Raw genomic sequence first — 23330 nt, forward strand, 5'->3', positions numbered from 1 at the left:
GAGATAAGCCTGTGAGAACCCAGGACAAGGAGTGAGCGTGGAACCAGACTTGAAGAGTAATAAACAAAGCAAGAGTAGCAGAGGAGAAAGAGGGAGAATCACACCTGAACATTGTAAGAGAAGAAAACATTTGGAGGTGGAAGGGAAGAAAATGCTTGGGTTTGAAAATGTGTGAAATGATAATTGGTTTTTACACATCAACTAAGAAGAGGAGGCAAAGGAGAGAGAGGACACTTCCTCCTGTAAGGGGGAAAGAGGAAAAGGCAGAGAAGGGACGAGCAGAGATGACACCTTAACCAAGAGGGCCACTATGGTCACCTCCAACTGGTTACTAAAACCCCTCACTCTCAAGACACAGAGTTCTTCAAACTAGATGAAAATCCACAGGAAGGGCTCAGATGAAGACACCTGTGTGCTGAAGTTCAGATTTCCCAAACACAATCAGACTCAGTGCAAAAGCCTGAGTCTAAAATAAAAGAGTTTAAAATAAAAAAGTAACACACACAACCCTTATTAAACCATCTGTAGTGGCAGCCTCCAGGCTGGGCGTGTGGACAAGCAGTAAGCACAGAAGCCACACCTCACATACGACCTGAGACAAAAAGGGAGAGATTGCAATCCCATAAGATTAAGAAGAATAATCTATAATTTCAAACATAGGACTGGGTTACTATAAACTTGTGATAATACAGATATTAAAAGTAAATATTGTTATATTTTTGGTTGTGAGCCATCAGTTGAGGTGGGGGTGGGAGGGTGGGGACATCCTCATGGAGACAGGGGTGTGGAGAGGAGATATGGGATGTGGGAACAGTCAGAGGGTGAACCGGGAGGAGAATAAAATCTGGAGTAAAAAAAAAAAAAAAGAAGAACAAATAAAATAAATAATGTTTGTTTCCTCAAAATTTTGCATCTCTCAAAGAGTTTTCAAAATGTAATCACTAATAATTTTGTTCACATAACAATACTAGTCCATTGTGGTTAGAGAGGAGACTGAAGTTTTTGTTTACAAATGGAAATAATCTGTCAATTTTTAAGCTGCCCTACCACCTGTATCCAAGTTATTTCACCTCTTTCAGACTGTGCTCTTGATTCTCCTCTCTAAACTTGTTCTGGCTAAAACAGAGACTGGACACCCATGATTTTAAAATTACACATGAGGAGATCTGATCTGGGAGAACCAACCCTCACTGCCTACCCGAGAACAGCCACACTTCCTTCCAAATCAGAACACAGCTTCAGAGCGTGGCCTCTTTCCTCTCTGCCTGGTTGAAACATTTGGGTCTGAGCCACTGCACTAAGTACCCAGGAAACAGTAGTCACTATTTACTTCTGGGTAGCCCGTAAGGGTTCCTGTATCCTTAAGTAAGCAGTAGCCAGAATATTTGTGGCTAGCCTTTTGGGTTCTTGTATTCTTAGGTACTTCTCTAATTTCAGAACAGGTAAAAACGGAAACGAAGGGGTTTGTAAGACATCAGGTTGAATTTCCTAACATGTTCACCCCACAACTAATCAGGCAGCTAAAAAAATATGAACCCTTCCATTTGAGACTAGTGAAAACGACAGCCTTTTCCCCTTCATAAAAAGCAGCATTTCCCCCGCCTGTCACGAGTCCCAGGTCACTAGTAAACACATAAAGTCATTTATGAGTTCTGTAAATTTGTTGAAAAGTCAAGGTTTTGCTGTTCCACACAGTTTAATTTTCCCAGGTGTATTTCCTACGTTCATGTCTGGGGAAGGGGAGAGGGGTGTGCCCTTCTGGATCCCCCTCCTCTGCTCATTTCTGATCCGATTTCATTAAAAACTATAATCTATTAGTTGGCATTTCCCAAACTGACTGCTTGCTTCTAAAAAGAACAGGGCAAGCTTCGGTGCTGCTCCGCTGTGCCGTGACCGACAGACACATGGCTGCTTTTCCCCGGTTCATTTCCTGCGTCATAGAGCTGGCGAATACAGAGCAAAGTTTACTATTGTAACTATCAGTGTGTTTTCAAATAAGCTGCCTTTCAGGAAACGCTTCTCAAAATGCAGGAGTATTTTGATTCTAAACATAAAAAAATAAATAAATAAAAATTCTATGACCAGCAAGGGTTAGTGTGTGACGGCCCAATCCTCAATTACCTGCCACCTCAAACACTCGCTTCTTGAATGAAGTGACAAGATTTCCATCCTTCCGCCTGAGTAAGGGACTGCTTCTCCTCTCTGCCACTTTCTGTTTTAACCTGGACCGCACCTTCAAGTTGGGCTCTGAGGCTGGGGATTGAGACAAAGAAAATAGATAAAAATTAAAAAATAAAGGGCCAAATGCTCCCGTGTCTATATGTTAAAAAAAAAAAAAATGAAGAAAGAAAGAAAGAAATGCCAATCTTCTCCCAGTCCACCATTCTCAAATTAAAAACCCAAGCATATAAATAAGGTGTTAACTCTAAATTAATCAAACAGATAGATTATATATATAGTAGTCATTTTACAAATAAATTGTCGTCCTTCTCTTAACATGAATGTGAAATAGAAGAGAATAACTTTTCTACTTAACTTTTTCTAGCACAACTGGGATTGTTAATGGGAGGTTTAATCACTAATTATGGATAGGTCTGAGTAAGATTTATTATGCCTCATTGGCTGGCCTCCTAATTCTCTCAAGACTGAAATTCAATAACCACTAAAACAGTAACTTAATGTGAGGTTGGAGACCCTGACCTGACTTCTGGGAACAAGAAGACACCTCCGCAGAGCATAATTTATGTCTAATTCTGACTCCTGAAATATTTCTTTGTCAGTAGCTTCTAACCTAAAACGCTGGGAAAACACACTGAAGAGGATAGCACAACAAGAACTGGTGTCCCTGTAAGTAACGCCTTCCATGTCCTCAGAACCCAGCTGGGAAAAGGGAAAGTTGATGAAACTGGAATTGAACATTTGCAGTTAGGGTATATGCCCGAAAATACAAACTCACCTCACCCATGCATATGGTCCTAGTTCTTTAGCTATCTTACTGCAAAGAGTGAATCTACATGGTAATGATTGATTATATATTTAAATAATTATGTTTACAGAATGGAAGCAATGAAAACCGTCTTCCTGTAGGAGAAATATATTGCATGTGTTGTTGTTGATGGTGGTGTGATGGTGGCTGTTTCTGATGAAAACAAACATTGTATCAGGTTTTCTATGTTGCAACACTCTCCTAAGTATTTTGTAAATACTAACTTGCTTACACATAAAACACGGCTATGGTATAAACTCTATCTGTAATGTTATAATATTGATGACAAAGTCAAACTGCAGAGGGTCAATAACTTGTCCAAGCTACAGAGGTAATGGGAGGAAGCCAGGGCTATATCCAAGCACCCAGACCTTCCCTGAACATGCCAGATACCCCACTTTGTCTTACAGAGAAACCTCATACGAACTGCAGGATAACTTTTGTAAAGTGCCGGTGAGTGTCCACACTAGACACAATGTTCCCACACTAGACACAATGTTCCTGGAGTTTCTGATCAATGAAATCTTGCCTTTTAAAGAAGAGGAGCAGTAGAGCTCAGAGCACAATGCACTGTGAGACATCAAATATCTATACCTGTTTGCTCTCCTATTCTCTTCCCTGCAGTTGTCAATTTACACTGAGAACTACTGCATTTCCCAGATATAAAAATAATGCAAGCTGTTTATTTTTGTGTCATGTATTTGACATTGTGCCTGAAAGTACTGACATTATAAAATGAAGGACTACGAGACCCCCCAGTCTTTACTATGATTGTTCGTCAACTGAGATCTTTTCAAAACTTTCAATGAAGCCTAATGGATTAAACATTGAAATATTAGCTGCCCAGAAGAAACAAAACCACTGACTCATCACTTCATGAGGCAGCGGATGGGAGACAGCGGATGCTTATTGGTAGCTCATCTTTGTTCATCCCACCTTCTCTTTCTCCCTAAGTGTGAGTGATCCATGACTTTAGAACTGAAGAATAAGTCTGTCCTTCACCTTCAGCAATGTGAATGTCTTCTTGCTCTTGCCATTTCTGGTTGCCTCCACATTCCTTTAACCCTGTTCAGTTCCATGCAAACAGCATTGGCAATCAGCAATGAAATCAGTTCCATAGTCTTTCTCCCTTTGTTCATCCATCCATCAATGTCTTGGCATCAATGGCTTGCCTCTAATTAATAGAGTTCTTTAAAAGTTGCAGTAAATAGAAAATTGGATGGAACAATGGCTCATTCCAGATAAACCATTTGTTACTTCTAAATCAGAAAAGATAATTCTCCTGAGATATTTGGCGATGTTTGAGACATTGCTGGTCATCCATTTGGGAAGATGCTACCAGGTTTAACATGGAGAAGCCATAAGTACTTCTAGCCATCCCACAAGCTGAGGGTTCCCTCAATGACAAGGAATTATCTAAGCCCAAAGGTCAGTAGTGTAAGAAACCAAGGGGGCAATCAGTAAGTGGAAGTTGTCAGTAACAACACCGCCTGCCGTGGGCTGAGTAAAACAGACAAGAAGAACTGTGGGACATGATCAAAGATTGAGGAGTGCTCTCAGGGAGTCTTGGTAATTAATTTACCCTTGGAAATTATTTCTTAAAAGTTTTAAATCTATTAATTTACTTTTCTAAGTTGTTTGACAGGATATAACTGTGTATATTTACAGGGTAGAGTATGAGGATCATTTTGAACCTTTATATGCTGTGTACTGATCAATTCAGGAAGATCCAGTTATCCATTATCTCATACATGTGGTATCTCTGGGGTGAGAACATTCAAAATTATCTCTGCAGGGACTAAAACAGAGCGGAGAAGGAGGTAATGGCCAACCTACCACTGGCCCAAATTGAGACCCATCACATGAGTAAGAATCAGTCGCTGAAACTATTAATGACACTCTGTTATGCTTGTAGATAAAAGCCTAACAACTCTCCTCTGAGAGACTCCACCCAGCAGTCAATGGAAACAGATACGGAGACCCACAGGTAAACATTAGTTGAAGCTTGGGGAATCTTGAAGAAGAGTTGGGGTAAGGATTGAAGAACCCAAAGAGGACAGGGACTCTACAGGAAGACCAACACAGTCAACTAACCTGGACCCATGAGCTCCCAGAGACTGAACCACCAACCAAAGAGTGAGTGTTGGCAGTGACTTGATGTACTGGGGGATGGGGTGGGGTGGGGTTTCCCATTCTCAGAGAAGAAGGGTCTGAGGGCATGCGGGCAGGATCTGTGTGTGGGGTAAATGGGAGGAGGGAGGGTTGATATTGGGATGTAAAGTAAATTAATTAATTAATTAATGAAATCAATCACTTAGCAAATAATTTCTAAAGCAATTTCAAAATACCAATTAGGATGATAATTAATCAAGGATAAGCACTAGATTACTAAATATTTTGTTATCCTAGTGAGTCTTTGGGAAACTCAGGGAGTTAGTACCCCTGTCATGAATGTTTGGCTCTATGATCACAGGAGAAAGGCAAGCCTTTAGTACCAATTTCTGAGCTTCTGTGGCATGATTCCTTCTTCCCTGTTACACTGAACATCTGTCAGCTCAGATACTTCACATTTCCCTTTCTGAGGTTTTTTCCTGCTGTTCTTTACCTACACACTGTCTTGGGAAGTGATTACTCTAGCACTCTGTGACTTGAACGGGGCCAGTCTATCACCTGTTCAATCTGTGTCCTTATAGAGGTTATGCTTTCTGGGGTGGCTCCTGCTCAAGTCATCCTTCTCACTTATTCTTGCATTGCAAACAACTCATCAAGGTAAAACACCACTATGGAAGACACTGGAGAGGCCTAGGTTATTCTAACCTAATTAACAAAAATAAATAAATAAATAAATAAAATTAGATCCTCGGGCATGGTGGCCCAATCTTGTAATCCCGGTGCTTGGGAGACACATGAAGGAGGACAAAGAGCTTCAGAACAGCCTAAGGCTACACAGAAAAATGCAATTGAAAAAATGAATTCAAATTAGTTAATTAAAAGGTATATAATTAGACAAACGTTATGAATCCTTCAAAGTGTTATTCAGTATATGCAATAAGAGCATTACAACTTGCAACTCTCTTGGATGGTATAATATGCATCTTTACTATTTCAAGTCAGAGTTTCTACAGTATGATATTATTTCTAATTATAGTCATTTAAAATATGAAATTTGTATATAAAATTCTTTAAAAAAATCATTTGAGGGAAGTTTGTCTCTGAATAAATAGTCACATTTGTGGTAATATGTGAATGCCATTTCCAACAGAATTCCACTTTAAGAAGTTGTACAGCACATGTCTTTCTGTTCTCTCATTGCAAATATGCTAACAATGCCTGCTTTTTAACAGAGAATTATTCCTTTTCAAAATTGGTAAACCTTACTCACTAACATAATTTATGATGAATCTTTTGAAGTGCTATGATATAATATTTATTGCTTTTTTGTGATTATGCAAACCATATGTGTTTTGGATGTTGAAGACTAGACCTATTAACATACTCTAATAACACATTTCTTTTGTATTTTTCATGTCAAAATTCTGAAAATGAGAATCAAATAATGCATATGATTGTGTTTATTAATAATATATTTCTTGTTCTGTCCCAGGCACTTACATTTAAAAAAATAATCACTTGTATTTACTTTGCTTTTCACTTAAAAATCTGACTTAGGTAGATGTTCATATTGCTCATATAAAACAATAAGTGGGAGTGGGTGGGTAGGGGAGCAGGGCCATGGAGGTATAGGGAATTTTCGGGATAGCATTTGAAATGTAAATAAAGAAAATAATAATAATAATAATGAAAATAAAATAAAAATAAAAATAAAACAATAGATGATTTGCCTACAAATTATACTACTATAAAATGTGAATGATGTAGTAATATTCATTATACTCTGTTATATAAAGGATAACAATAACAAGGAGAGTCTACACATTCAGTAGGATGGCAGTTGGATGAATCTGTCAACACTGAGCATGTGAATACCTGCCGGAATATTATACTACATAGTAAAGGGTCAATTAAAGGCCAAGGTGGATGTAAGGTTGCTAAAAGATTCCCCTGACTTTGAGTGGATCCACAATTGTCACACAGTTTTTCTCTACAGGTATAAAAGAAAACCAATGCATGTCACATTTCATATCTTGAGAAACAGCAAGATTAGTCACTTTGGCTTTGAAGGTAGAGACTGGGGCCAACATTAAATAACTGGAAAATACAGGAAAAAAAATGACTACCAGGAGATTCTACAAAGATGCACAACCCTGCTTACATGTAATGCTACCCCAGTAAGACTAATTCCATACTCTAACATGTAGAATTGTGAGATAACAGATGTGTTTCTTCTCTTACCACTTCAGTTTATGGAAATCTGTTAGCATAATCGTGCTCATTGTAACTCAATATAACGCCGAAGAAATCATTGAAATGATAGTTCCTTTGCTTTAGAAGAGAATTATGTAGAATTTCAGCATGTTTTGCCTTTTTAAGTCAATAGCTGGTTTGAAAGTCAGTGGGGGTTGCGGGGAGACACTGTAATTTTTCATAGGGGTTTCCCATGAGAAACTCAAAGGCAAAGAGGAGCGGCTGTATCATCATCACATAAATGTGCCATGGTGCTAACATGGCTTTACCCAGAACATATTATTTGGCAGTGAAAACTTTTAATTAGAGCTGTGATTTGAACAGATTTTTGCCAAGTTTATATATTATAGAGCCTAAAAGAACAACTATGTTTGTTCATTTGTTTGCTGGTTGGTTGGTTTATAACAGTCTGTTTCAGGTGGTTTAAATGCCATAATTTACTTAGAGGTAGTTAAAAAAAGGGAATACGGCCGAGATTTCTCGTCTGTTTGCTTAATTAGATGTATCATTTCTTCATGAGTACCAAGCATCTGAAAAGAAGATGAAAAATACAATCCTCTCTTCAAACGCCTCTTGAGCATTTAATCTGTGCAAAGTTTATCTTGGGATTATGGTAGGAAAAACAAAGATCGAGGAAGGTGATCAGTCAAGAAAGAAAGAAAGAAAGAAAGAAAGAAAGAAAGAAAGAAAGAAAGAAAGAAAGAAAGAAAGAAAGAAAGAAAGAAAGAAAGAGGTAAAAGAAAAATGATCGACCTGGACAAGAGTAAAGGCAGGAGATGGAGGCAAAGATGAGTCCAGTGGTCAAGCTTGTATGGTTAAAGCAGAAGCAATTTAAGAATACAATCTGGAGGAGTAAGTGTTAGGAGTCAAGATGGGACAGCCTACTTCAAAACTGTTAAGGAAAAATATCTCAGAAGGATCTACCAGGGGATCACAAAAGGCATAAAATCTAAAACTGTGACTGGGTGATGAATACTGGAAAACAGTATGGAACCTGAGTTCCATCACAAAGCAGAAAACAAGCTTGTCTAAACTTGTTATTGGTATCTATAGTTCTGGATTCAGATCTCTGATTATGTTTTAAAGGGAAAGAAGTTGAGACTGTCTTTGTCATGGTAAGTCTTCAATTTTCAATTTAAAAGTTAGGCTAACCACCATCAGAAACACAAACTGGTAGGAAAAGAACAGAATTAGAAGCAGAATGAGGAATGTTCAAAGAATACCCCATAACATGTGGTAGGGGGCTTGTAAGAACCAGAGATTGGTACCTATTGCTGTCTGTAGGAGAATTTTAGTCCAGCAATATGATTGCTCTGACAGGAAATCTAATGACCTTCTAGGTCTCTGTGATCTCGCTGGAATGCAGTCATTCTACACATCTTTAATCCCTCTATCTGGAACACAGGAATGATCTTAGTATACACATTTAATCCATAACAATGAAGGTAAAGTTGAATTGTATAATGAAGCAGCTATACTTGAAAGTGAAGTCTAATTGAGTGGCAGACAAAGTAACAAATCAGAAAAAGATTTGATAGAATGAGTCAGAGCTAGGATACACCCAATTCTCAAGAGAACAGGAAAATGCTGACCTAAGAGAGCAATACACACACACACACACACACACACACACACACACACACACACACACACACACTGAGAGGGCAGTCAGTTTAACTGGGACGGTTTTACTGAGTCAGGTTGCAGGTTAAGACAGAACCAGCCAGAGAAAGGGAAAGAGCCAGAATATCAGAGCAGACTGCCAGAGTTAGTTTGAGGCCACACAGAATATTTCAGTCAGAAGTCGAGAGAAACCAGTTTTAATCAGTCAGCTTGGAGAGGGGTTTGGGAGAGAACATCTGAGTTGAACTGGCCAGCAAGAGTTTAAAAAGAGTTAGAAATAGTGATCCTACTTATCAGTAAGCCTCTGAGATGACAATTACATCTGGTAAATGAAAGTGTTTTATGAACATTCATGAACCTACAACAGTGGTTACCTGCTTAAGTCTTACACAAAATCAAGCCAGTCAACATTCCAGAATGAATGTAATGAGGGTAGCGTGGGAGTGTATGAGGCCCTACCTCAGCCTTGGAGATATTGGCAGTTGACGGTATGAGAAGAGGGAAAGTTATTTGTCTTTGTTTTTTAATTTTGATTGTTTTTATTGTTGTTCTAGTGTGGCTTCTGATAAAGTGCACTTGTGCCAGTGAACATTTGGCACAGGTCAAGTAACCACACGCTTGTCACTCATGTGCATATGTAGCACTAACTGCACCTAGTTTAAGAACAGAAAAATTATATGAATCTAGGAGGGGGTATCCTTGGGGTCAGGAGGAGTTACAGAAGGATCATGGGAGAAGATACGATCGAAATACATTGTATACAGTTGTAAAATTCTCACATAAATAAAGACTATCAGGAAAATTAAAGAAATGTCAGAAAGCAGGGCTGAATTGTAAGCACCTCATGCTTTACAGGCTTCCTCTGTGAGAGATGCATCAGCAAAAACATAGAGGGAATATGTGCAGCTTGTAAGACAGACAAGACAGACAGACAGCCAGACAGGGTCAGTGAAGTCAGAGCCTGAGAGAAAAAAGAGAAGACAAGAATGCCTCAAACAATCACACAAACTCATAAAACCCAAACCTAATGATTTGGAGCTGCTGAAAGTTTCAGGGGTCCCTTTTGAATATCTGGGTATAAAATTAATAACATCATCAACTAGCAAAGGAACTCGAACAATGCTAAACAGCCATTAGCCTGAATGCACTCATGCAGGCAATGGTGAAACAACTCCAGATTTGATACTAAAATCAAGAAGGCAAATGTTACATCCTTTATGAGAGAGTTTGGAAATAGTATTAAAGTATGTCAACCAAAAGGCTCAGACAATGCTTTCATTTCTTAAGGCAATGGTTAAGTAAAGCCTATTAGAATCATACTCTGAGGAAATTGGAACCAAAGACTATCTCTTAATTCACTCTATGTTCTTGACATAATCAAAACTTCTTGTTTAGCCCAAGTGCTGAATGAAAAGTTTGTTTTTACTTCCCTGGTTTCCCATCTTATTCAGGAAAATTTTTGAATAGGCAAACTGTGAAACTACTCTATTTGAGTAGCTTGTAGAGAAGATTGATTGATAATGAAATTCTCATCTCCATCTCCCATTTAATTATATATAAAATATATATAATGACTTGGACTATACATTCCAATATAATGTTCCTCTTGACAGTATGCATTCTTTATTACCCAACCATAGTTTACATCATGAAATTTACAGTGTGTCACAGAAGAATATGGTATTTGTTTCACAATTGCAAAATGAAGACCTTAAAGGACTAAATTATACTCATAACATTTAAGAACTAAATAAAATCTGTGTTTTGCATCCATTAGAGGTTTGCACATATTTATGTTGTATAGTAGTTGGTCATTTAAAAAAAAGAAGTTTCAAAATAGTACAGATGTATCACATAAAAATAATGTTATCTGCACTGCTGAGAGCACAGGACTAAAGTACAGCTCTGGCCACTGGAAAAATGACACTGTTAGGAGAAACAGTATGTGTCTGGGACTAACCTTGGGGCATGAGAAAATAAACACATGGAACTGCAGACTCCAACACCAATGCTGGGAGGGGGAATGGAGGGAGAACCACTGTTTTGTATTTAAACAGTGAGAAGGTGATGGAAATCTGAAGAGACCCACTGAGGAAAAGCACAGTATCTGTAGGAAAATTCATACAAACGTTTGATTTGGAGAGTTTGCCAGGCTCATAACTACCCATTAGAGGGGAAAACGCTGGCCAGCCTTTCCCTTGTACATATCTGAGAACTATATAATCTCTACCCAGACATCTGGAGAGAATGGATAGCTATTCCTCCTGACACTCTTGATGAAATCAATTTTATTGTCATGGAGACTGAGTCTAGGCTGTTCATGAGCCAGGATGTTCAAGTGAGATAGTCCTTAGAATTTTCCTGAAAAACTAAGTAATAACGTTTGCTTTCGTGTTCTTAAGGTATGAACAGGAAAGCCTGGGGCTCATGGATCTCCCTGTCAGTATTTAGACAGTACAGCTATGCAAGGAGCCCTGAAGAACTCAGAATAGGCCTCACTATGTCTAGTAATCGTTGAACACAATGGCTTCATAACATCATGTGAGCCTCCAAACATGAAAGGCGCAATCAAGTGACTAGATCCCCATTCGAGCCAAAGTAATTTTTGTTTGATTTTTTATCTTTGAATAATAGGAATTCAGAGATTATTTATGGGGTGACTTAATTTGCAGTGTGTCCAAACTTAGTGAAATCAATTCGCTATGATGCTTAGTAAGCTCTGAGTGGGATAATGGGTCTTCTAAGTGATGCTTCTGTCACAGCTTTGCCTGCCTTGGCCAGTACCTGTGCAGTGTTAAAGGACAGTCACTAGCCACAAGTGACTATTTAAAGTAACTTAAAGTACTTTTAATTTAAAGAAGTATAATTCCAGATAATGCTAGCTCCATTTCCAGTGTCCAGTGCCAAGTTGCTACATGTATCTAGAGGCTACTGAACTGGGCAATAATACAGAATGCTTCCATGATCATTACAAATCCTGTTGGGCAGTGTGCCTCTGTACTATCCTTAAGGAGCTATTTATCTTAAGGACAGCTCCAGCATTCCAATATATTCTGTGACTATTACTTGTATGTATATGAGATATTTTAATATACACACAACAAAACCAAAATGTTAAAAATCAAGTGACACAAATTTTATATCTGAAAAATGCAAGCATCTCAGTAACTTCTCTTGGCTATGTTTTCAAGGGAATTAGACCTTTGTTTTCACCCAAGAAGGCTGGCAAGCTCGAGATATGAAGTAGCTTCCTGTAAGATGGCTCATGTGCTACATTGCCAGCCTGTCAGTCTGCAAGTGCCTCACTGGGCAGACCACAGCTCCTCAGTGGCAAACTCTCCCACTACCAAACTCATCCTTAGGAGTGGGTTCAGCACAAAGGACTCATCAAGGAATTAAGTTATAACAAGCACACTCTTCAAGATCATTTTCTTTGTGTTTTGTTTGGTTTGGTTTGTTACTCAGACAGGGTTTTTCTGTGTAACAGAGTCCTGGCTGTCCTAGACTTGATTTGAAGACCAGCTATCCTTGAACTAAGAGATCCACCTGCCTCTGCCTCTAAAGTGCTGGGATTTAAGGTGTGTGCAAGCACACCCCATTTTAAAAGCCATCAAATGAGAAAAAAATAGCATAAAGGCAATCTGATATGTTGAAATTGGTAGATGACTGCTAACTTTTATTATAGCAGCCTGTGAGTACAGATACAGAGAGATCAAGACACACAAGTTATGGATGAAAGCAGGTTCTCCTTCATAGGATATCCTTCACCCTTCATAGGATATCCTTTACCCTTCATAGGATATCCTTTACCCTTCATAGGATATCCTTCATCCTTCATAACATATCCTTCATCCTTCATAGGATATCCTTCATCCTTCATAGGAAAGTCTGTAGCATGCTAATTTGAGTAAAAATTGAAGACAAGTCACTAAGGAGCAAAGTGCTATATAACAGAAGAGGCTTGGAGATCTGGAGAAAGACGAGGACCCTTGATGAAAAGCTACATATGTCTTGATAAGCTGTTGCTATATGCTCTATGAAAACACTAGGAAAGAAGAAGCCACTTAAGACATATGAATGATAACATCACCCTACATGGCCAGATTCTCTGCCACAGGGATACTTTTCTTTCAAAGGAATCAGATAGCTGGAATAAAATGTAAAGAAAACAGCATTATAAATATTTTATATTTGAAATAGTCACTAGCTATTTCTAAAGAAAAATAAGAGGACACATTGTGTGGAATATTTCCCCAGGGTTTCAAGTTCTATAGTTGTGAATTTTACAAATTAAGATTTAAAAAAAAAAATCCTCCTGACTTTACAACAGATGGCCAAACATTTTAAGAGTCTTAATTATTATTTTTTGCCAATTTTTCATTCCAATCTTATCTAATATGTCCTGCCTGCTTCTAATTGTGCATTTTATGGGGAATGAAAAAATATTTCATTAGACTTTGCCAGAGTGAACAATTATATTGAATATGAGATAAGATTATGCAACAGCAGTCATTTTTTACCCACGATGTTTTCAAGTAATTAACATTTTCTTATCATTATCTTCATGAAATAAAATAATAAATTTTCTCATATAATGCCATTGGTCTATTTTCATTAGATGAAAAATCTGAAATTCAAAACACCTCAATGGTTACAACGTTCCGTGACAAAGTGAAGAAAAGAAATGCCATTCAAATTCCTTTAAATCCCATCCTGGTGTTAATAATTCCTTTCACAAATGTGACGCTACCATAGTGGCAATATAAGTACTGGGATTGCCATATGTCAGGCATCATTAATGGGACTGGCATGTAGGACTTTCATTACACCAAGGAAATATGTTCCATAATGTACTCGGGAAAAAAAACCCTAAAGCTAGAATGCATGGGGACTACACAGATCCAAGGTAAGCACATATCTCAGTCATATCCATTTAAGGCCGAGCCTTATTATTTCTATATCTTGTCTTTTTACACAATACTGGCTTTTATTCACTAGTTCCCCCTTCAAGTAAGTATGTTGACTTAGGCTTTCAATCTTATTATAGGGCTGATTAATTATCCTACCTTTCACAATCTATACTTATCTTAACTTCTAATTACCCACCATATGAATTGCATATACAATTAGTAAGACCAATCTTCATTTATTGAACTATGAATTTTAATTCATTATAGTCATGAAATCTAATAGAATCATACTAAATCTTTGGATCAAATAGTTTTAGGGACATTATTTTCTACTATGATTGTTATTATTTTAAAGTGAACATTTATATACTATGAATTTATACTCTTCATTTATCACAGGCAAAATTACTACTCAAAACTGATTAAATATCATAATAACTTATACCATAATAATTACCAATATGAATCAAATATTAAATGCAGTTGCCTTATGTTAATAAATTTTATTTTCAAAGTACCTGAGATTTCTGGTTATTGGATAGTCAAAAATTGCTTTCATTTCCTGACCTTATCAGAAGGTCACAGGTTGATTAATACAAGAAAAACATAACAAATTTAGTCCTCATAGTCCCTAAATGCATAGTCTAGTTTGTCCTCTGTTCCACAATATTTAATCTCACTTCTTTTTCAGTGTAACAGCTATGGCCATTCTGCTGATTCCATTCATCAAGAATAAGTGATAAATAAATGGGAGAATAAAAAAATCTCCATCTTACAACTGCATCAGGATTCCAGTACAGGGAGACTGGGCTAGAACAGAGGGACCAGGAAGACAGAGGCTATTTAAGAATCAAATCTTAGTGGAATCTCAAGACAATAGCGATTTGGGGGTGGATAACATAGAAACCAGAAAATCCTGAATCCTCTGGAAAACACAAGTTTAGCAAATTGTTTTTAAAAGTGGCCAGTTCCAGCTAAATGACACAAATGTTGTACTGAAATCATAAAGATGGAACTTTTATTTTCCATTCTATCTTTTCTGCTTTCAATAAAATTACAAAAGAAGCCAAAGAAAAAGAAAAACACATCTTGAAGAGTCAACAAAACTATGAGCTTAGACTCAAAGGCAGCACATTTGGGAATCACTGGGGATTTAACAATTAACTACAAGTAATGCATTAAAGTCTCTAATTGAAGAAGCTGAGAATACCTCAGAGCAGAACAGATGGTTTCTTTAGCCAGAAACATGGAAAACACTAAGAGGGAAAGAAAAGAGTTATGTTGGGTAGTCAGATGTCTGAGCAGGTGAAGGCACTTCCAGTCAAGCCTAAATTAACAACTGGATTTTGATAGCCAAGCCACACAAGGTGGGAAGAGAGAACCAACTCCTGCAACTTGTCCTCTGAACCTTTACGCATGTGCGCATGCATGTGCATGCTCACACATACATCCACACAGAGGGACACAAATGAATAAAACATAATACTGCCTTTAAAAAAAAAAACAGGATTCCAAAAATAAAAATCCCAGTAGCAGAAAAAGTCTTACTGATAAGCTCATCAGGAGGCAGGACAATGTAGAAGAGAATGAACTTGATGCATATAGACAACAGATCTCCTTCTACAACAATGGATTTAAAACGTGAAACAGAAATCCTCCCATTTATTCCCTGAGCCTTTTCAAGACACAGCAGGGCCCATAACACATATCATCTCTCCGAGATAAAGACCACTAGCACAGGACCTACACAAGCTCAAGGTGGACAAAACCCAGAAGGGAGGAGCAGAAATGAGCACAAGGTTCCATTCCTCAGCAAGAAGCTATTTGTAAATAATAGTTGTGGAATGAAAGAAACTCAGTTTCTTCAATGAAATGACACTGGTATGTCTACCATTTTCCAGGGCATGCCCCATGCTCAGAAGCAATTAGACAACCTAAGTCTTGGACCATGGTATTTGATAGCTTTTTTTGAGAGAGCACAGGGTAAGAAAGTGAGATAGTGAGTCAGAGAGCAAGAAAATTAAAGAGAGAGAGAGAGAGAGAGAGAGAGAGAGAGAGAGACAGACAGACACACACACACACACAGAGAGAGGGGGGGAGTGCTATCATGATGTCGGGAGGGATGTCTTATCTAAGGGGAATTGGGATGAGAAAGAATACAAAAATAAACTGTATGAAATTCTCAAAGAACATTAGCAAAACACAATGAAAGCAAACAAAACCAGCAACCCAAAAAGATATGAGGAGGGGAAGAAAGATACTAAAACATCAGCTTGCTTTAAATCCTGATCAGATCTAGAACATTTTGTCCTCTGACTTGAAATGCACGAGTACATAGTAAAGCAGACTTAGAAACCAAATACAGAGAACGCACCACCATGAGACTGAGGTTCTGAACGGCACAGCTCTTTACTGTGGTGATGTATTGTTAGCAGATGCTGTGAAGGAAGTCAGAGGGTTCTGTGTACCTTAGGAAGCATATGCTTTAGAAAGTGTACAAACTGGGGGCTGGAGGGATGGCTCAGTGGTTAAAACCACTGACTATCCTTCCAGAGGTACGGAGTTCAAATCTCAGCAACTGCATCATAGCTTACAACCATCTGTAATGGGATCTGATGCCCTCTTCTGATGTGTCTGAAGATAGTGACAGTGTGCTCACATACATACATACATACATACATACATACATACATACATCTTAAAAGAAAAGAAAGTGTACAAAATTAAAGATCCATTTATCACTAACATTGTTAATGAATTTTAAAAAATGGATGACAGGGTTTTTTGTTTGTTTTTTGACAAACCTTGATAGCCAAAATTGGTACTCACTTGCACAATATAGACTCCAAATAAAGACATTATACAACTTCTCAATATTAACTCAAAATGGATGATAATTCTAAATGTAAGGTATAAGATCATAAAATTTCTAATATTACAGCATAGGCGCTTATGTGTTCAACAAGACTTTAATACAATGCTAAAAATATTATGCTTGAAAAAACACACTGCTAAGTTTAACTTTGCTAAAAGGGGTGTTCTATTTAGTGAAAGACACCAACCAATAAAAGAAGTAGGGCCTCGTTTGGGAGGGTAAAATGACCCAGAAGATTGCTTATAATTTGGCTCAGTTAAGTTGAAAACATCTTCACACAAAATCCTGTAGCTCTGTTGGCAACCACTAAAACTTAGAAGCAAGCAAAATGGCTTTAGCAAGCAAATCGGTACATCAACTGTGGTTCATGAATATGAAGGAATGGTATTCATTGGTAATATTTGATAAGATTCAGGTCATGAAAAGACACAGAATAATATTAAATGTATAAGGCAATGGTGACTACTCTTGGTTGTCCACTACATATCCAACCAACTAAAATGCATAGGTCACACCTATAGGGATTTTTCTTTCTTAATTAATCTTTTGAAGCGTGAAGATGGGCTTCTAATCTGGATCGGTGAGGTAGGAAGATCCACCTTTAATTGGCGCAATACTTTCTGCTTGCACCCTTCTTCGGGATTCTGCTGAGATATTCAGCCTCCTGGATCTAACAGCTGGCTTCTTGGGCCTTCTGTTCATAGGCAGCTATTGTATTAAATGTACCAAAGCTTGCAGTCATTCTAATAAATCTATCTCCCCTATGTAGAGGTTCATTCTACAAGTTATGCTATTCTAGAGAACCCTGACTAATATGAGTGCCAAAGAAAAGAAGCCATTGTGAAGTGGCTATATTCTGCACAAGTCTATCTATGTGGCATTATGGGGAAAAGTTCAAGTGCATGAAGTATAAGAATTTATTTGTTCATAATTTTGCGTACAAGTGCTTTTCCTGCAAGTATGTATGTTTGACATGTATATGCTTAGTATACATAGGCTTATAAGACAGCATTGGATCCTCATGGAATAGGATTTTCAGATCATTGTGTTGGTAGGATCTGAACTCAATTTCTCTGCAAGAGCACAAGTAAGCTGTCTCTCCAGACCAAAGGGAAAAAAATTACTACATAACCATTGTAAGGTTGGTAGCATGGAAGAATATGTCAGAAACAGGCTTTTAAAGGCAATGATGGAATTCTGTGTAAAGCTATAATAACAGACAGATGACATGCCATCAGGTTCCGCTAAACTTGCAGGTTAATTACAGACTCTATTAATGATAATGTTGACAAAGGTTGAAGGGAAGGGAGATGGCTCAGAGGACAGAGTACTTGCATGGCAAGTGTGAGGTCTAGGGATTGTATCTCGCCCACTGAGGTAAACATCAGATGGGCATGATAATGTATCTATGATACCAGCAGTAGTTAGAGATAGGACTGCCTAGCTAGATAAGTGGATTTGAAGAGTTCGGGTTCAGCAAGAAACAGTATCGTTTTAAATAAAGTGAAGAGCCGTGGAAGAAGACACCCAGTGTCACCCTTTGGCCCCCAAGTACAGGTGAAGACACACTCACATGCATGTGCCCACAAACATTGAAACTCTGACATACATGAGCATCACCTATACATGCAAATAAAGCTAGGTTGATACTAGAAGATATTGATTAGGATCAATGTAAGTACAATGTGCCATTTTTTCAATCTACAAGTCAAAGGCTATTCTAAAAACTAAAGTTTATTGACTAAAAATTAGTCAAGTTTCAAACGAAACAAAACAAAACAAACAAACAAACAAATAAAAAAACAGTGCAATCATTTCTCCCTATATGGTAAAGACTTGCAGTTCGCTTGTTACTTGCAATCATTTCTCCCTATATGGTAAAGACTTGCAGTTTCCTTGTTACTTCTCTTAGGCCTCATGCCAAGATCTGAAATGCCATGGAACATATAAAACTATAGAAGGGGAAGAAGAGAAGGAGGTGGAGAAAGGAAGATGGAGGGAAAGATCCTAGGAAATTTCAAGGTAATGGCCTTTTGATAACATTGGATTGCAATGACTTGAATGCATCCCTGAGGCTCCACAGCCTGACTGCGGACTGCTGCACCAGGAGATATACAAAGCTGTATACCCCAATCCTGTCTCCTTTCCAATTTACTTTATGTGCAAAATTCCTATGGCCTTCCACAACCTTAACGTGTTTGGATCCCTTCCATCTTTGAGTCATATTCTTGTATTGCTGACCATTAAAAGCAAATGTTTCGGTAGGGCTGGGACAGTCTTATTAGCCAAAGCCAAAGCTTTATATGGCTTGTGCACTTTAAGAGGTTAATATACCCTGCCAGCTTGCTTTGTTCAGAAGTATTAAGTGGAAAGACTATAACATTCAAAGAAAGGCAAAGTTCACTGGGTAAGACCTTGATAATATAATGGAGTATTAAACCTCTAGAAATTTTTGTCATAATATTTTATGAAACATATGCATATACTCACTGGAACAGAGTCCAAATTAAATGGTTTTGAAGGTCAGTTCAAAGTCACCATGCATACAATATTTCTAGGAGAAATATGTACTCTTTTGAAAATGCTAAAACCCAGAATCTCTCTTCTTTATCTTGTTATCAATCATATAATGTGCTGGAGAAGAAAGGGAACTCTAGTTCTATAGCAACAACACTGTTTTCATCCAAAGCATATTCAAATGTCCCTATCAGCTAACTCTTGTGTTGAAGAACAAGTCTTAGTGAGAGTCATATTTTAAGTGTGGGCAAAAATATATTAGATAACAATTATGTTATTCTCAATTTCAAATCCAGTTATGCACAGACATTAGTTGCAGGATAAAACAAAAACAAAAATCCACATCATTCCACAGAGATAGCTCAGCAGCTAAGAACACTAGCGGATCCTTCAGAGGAGATGGCTTTAATTCCCAGTACCCAAATGGCAGCTCACAGCTGTCTGTAACTCCAGTTCCAGGAGACCTGACACCCTCACACAGACATACATGCATGTAAAACACCAATACATATAAAATAAAAATATTTTTAAAAAAAGAAAATAAATGGGGCCTTTATTATCTAAACATATTAGAGGGCCCAAGAGTCCAAGAACAGAGAATCAATGGTCTATTTTGTATGAGGAAAATCAGACTTGTCCAACAATATAAGACTTTTATAGCTGATTGTTCTTCGGTTGTCCCTGTCTGAAGACAGGAGTGTCCTGAAAGCTCAGAGATACTCACTGCTTAAGGGCCATCCCTGGGGCTACCTTAATCTATTTAAAGCCATTAAGACCCTTCTCACTCTACTTTCAGTTTTATTCTCTAAAACCTTAATAATGCGTACAAGGAACTCAATAAATGGTCAGCATGAAAGAAATAAAACTTTTGTATGTAGTTCAAAAGACAGAATGGGTTAATTTCCCAAGTTCCTTTATGTCTGAGTAACATCTATAGCAGAAGTAGATAATGTGGCCCTAATGACAAGGACTGACTCTGTCTTAGCAAGCCTGCCACTTTTCCTGGCATATGCACTGGCAACATTCTAGATTCAGTTCAATGTGATATAACTTTGTACAAAACAAACAAACACACAAACAAAAACAGCCTTAAAAGCCTTAAATACATTCTTCAATTATCATGCACATTTTATCATGGCAAAATTTGTTTACTACTTTCAAATCGACTTTTAGTCAGTGGATTATAATAATTGCTGAAGTACTGATCATTAAGTGGATTATTTTTGAAAACTTACTGTGATCTTCTATAGAGTTCAAAGATAAGCCTTATTTTCTCACAGCTCATTTGGCAATATACCAAATGGGTATATGTCTGAAGAATTTGAATATTTCTGCCTATTTGTAATTACTGATGAGCATATCTGAATATTTTTGAGTGGAGAAGACATCTGTAGCTAATTACGTCACTCTTTTCTTAATCAGACAATGGAAATCGAACAAGGAATACCCTGAAATCCTATACAGTTTCACAGCATTAGCAGCCCTTCAAGGACTTAATTGATAGAATGTTTGAAAATGTTTGGTTTTACATATCAGCAGTCTGATACTTTATAAACATCATATTTTCAGGAGAAAATGAACACATTCCAAATATTGGGCAGCTACAGAAAGCATACCACTAGATAGGCCATTGTTTTNTTTTGTTTTGTTTTGTTTTTAAAGATTTATTTATAATTGTATCTAAGTACACTGTAGCTGTCTTCAGATGCACCAGAAGAAAGCATTAGATCTCATGACAGATGGTTGTGAGCCACCATGTGGTTGCTGAGATTTGAACTCAGGACCTTCAGGAAGATCAGTCAGTGCTCTTAACCACTGAGCCATCTCTACAGCCCCAGGCCATGGCTTTTAACATGAATCATACATCACATAAAGAGGCAAAGGGGACTTCTTGAGTATGTACCCAGATTCAGATCAAGGTACCTAACATGTACCCAGAACAAAATTTTGTTGTGGATTGAGAATTTTAGTGAGAATAAATGAACAGTTTGTTATCCATTCTTCACAGAACAAAAAAAAAAAAAAAAATAAACTGTTCTCACATAGAGGCATCTACAGTACCAAGTATTTAGTACTCATTCATTTAGGGGGGGAAAAGGAATTTTTTTCTTCTGAATGGTTGGTGGCCAGAGATGCTACTTCCCTCGAGGGTACCATCAGCTCTATGCCAGAGCCCAGTCTCCCTGGAAAGAGAACAGTGAAGGCCACAACCGTGTGCTCAGAGGGTGGGGGGGTCTTCTAAATGTGTAAGTCATTAGGAACTTTCTGCCATAAGGAGACTCACCCTGTTTTCTTTCCTTCTCATGACAGTTCCTTCTCTGACTACTGCAATGTCATAAAATTCTTGTCAATAGCACCTACACAGGCCACTAAGTATTAAGTCTGTAATTGCCATACCCTTTTGAAGCCAATTTTCATAAACTATACTCCAAGGTTCTGAAAGGCATAAAGCTTCACTCTTCTACCCTCCTTCTGTCCCGGAGAATTTAGTTATAGGAAAGATGATATACTCTGTCGGCAGCAATGTCAGCTTCAGATGCGGTGCATGAAGCTCAGGCATTCTGCCCTTGGCGTTGGTTCTTGCTTAGCTGTTCTACTACACTTTACTTCCTAGAAATACCAAAGTCTCTGGGCTATAAAAAATAGAAAGGCACCAATTGCCTACTGAGGCTTAAGCACCCTTTCCCTATATTTGGGCCCATATCAACTGAATGACGGATAATAAATTCTTTTCCAGGTTTGATTTTATTTTTAAATCTTCACTAGGCCACAGGTAAATTATCTGACAGAAATTAGCTACAGTATGTGTTTGTACAGCCTACACCCATTTAAATTGCTCCAAATTGCTTGTAAAAAATGAATATAATTACTTGAAATAGCCGCTCTAGAATTTACACATAAATGACCGAGATATTTTTTTGTATAGTAAAATAAAATAAACTATCTATGAAAATCTATTGTGAAGTTCTGGATGTAAAACATTTTAAATCTTTGAAAAGCTACATTTCCTAAACATTGATATCTTTAAAACAGAATGCACACAAAGCTTATTATCTAGCTATCATTTAAATCTATTATAGCTGGGGATCATATACACATTTAAAAAATCATATGTCAGTGACATTCAAAAGGAACAGAAGATGGGAAAAATATACACATGGTAGAGCAATAATACTGTCCATTAAATTGTAAATAAAACACTGTAAATTGTGTATCTTCATAGTGAGATTACGAGGGACATATCTGCACTGAGGGCTGCCATCCGGAGAACATTAGTTAAATACTTTACTCAGAAGGAAGCATCAGTTAAACTGATGTTCACTACATCAATAATTGCAATGTTAAAATTAAAAAAATATTTTTGGGCAAAATGAAGCTTACTATATTTACCTTTAAGAGTGTTAAGAAAAGGAGACAAGTAAAAGAGGATATTACAAGCCTTTAAAATGAACAAGAGTTCTATTTTCTGAGGAATGACAGGCTCATCTTATTTTATCTTTTGTTGTAACCTTTATTGCTAATCCAGATATGGTGAACTTTTCAATATAACAACAATTCTTTGATTATATAGTGAATGGACTCATGCAGAAATAAGGAATGGAGAATTATGCATCTATGTATTCTCTCTCTCTCTCTCTCTCTCTCTCTCTCTCTCTCTCTCTCTCTCTCTCTCTCTCTCTCTCTCTCTCGGAATCGTGTTTGCCTGTGCTCAAGTGTGTTTGTTTCAATGTGACAGTGAGCATGGATATCTACCTACCCTTCGAGTTCTTTAATTTTCATCTAGAGCTGAGCATAACGAGAGGGAAGGATGCCAGGAGAAAGTTAATAGGGTCCTTATGTCAACTTACCAGTTTTTCGCAAGGGGAAATCATCCTTGCTATCTTGAGCTCCTGGTAATGTGTACTTGTAAGATGGAGACGTTCCACTGAGGGGTGGAGAGCTTTGATCCAGTGATGTGTGGTGGGCAGCCCTGCAGAAAACAAAGAAGGTTCATCTTGATGCTACCTTAGTTAGCTCATGTGAGGCAGAAACACTCAGTTTCCCATGCTGTCCC

At 37.7% G+C, this 23330-nt stretch overlaps 1 protein-coding gene across 17 annotated transcripts in view; it reads right to left on the bottom strand.

Annotated features, from left to right (window-relative positions):
* Nucleotides 1-23330, bottom strand: part of Hdac9 (histone deacetylase 9) — an 822768-nt gene that overhangs the window by 332303 nt on the left and 467135 nt on the right. For 11 of the 17 annotated variants that reach the window (XM_021201632.2, XM_029540516.1, XM_029540520.1 and 8 more), the window contains 2 exons: nt 23125-23246; nt 2122-2253 (listed from right to left, as the gene is read on the bottom strand). In XM_021201632.2, the coding sequence (XP_021057291.2) occupies nt 2122-2253; nt 23125-23246 (254 nt within the window). The remainder of the gene's footprint in view (nt 1-2121; nt 2254-23124; nt 23247-23330) is intronic. The other 6 variants (XM_029540526.1, XM_029540524.1, XM_029540525.1 and 3 more) reach the window with 1 other exon arrangement.

This window comes from Mus pahari, chromosome 7 (assembly GCF_900095145.1).
Source record: "Mus pahari chromosome 7, PAHARI_EIJ_v1.1, whole genome shotgun sequence".
In the NCBI taxonomy this organism is placed as follows: domain Eukaryota; kingdom Metazoa; phylum Chordata; class Mammalia; order Rodentia; family Muridae; genus Mus; species Mus pahari.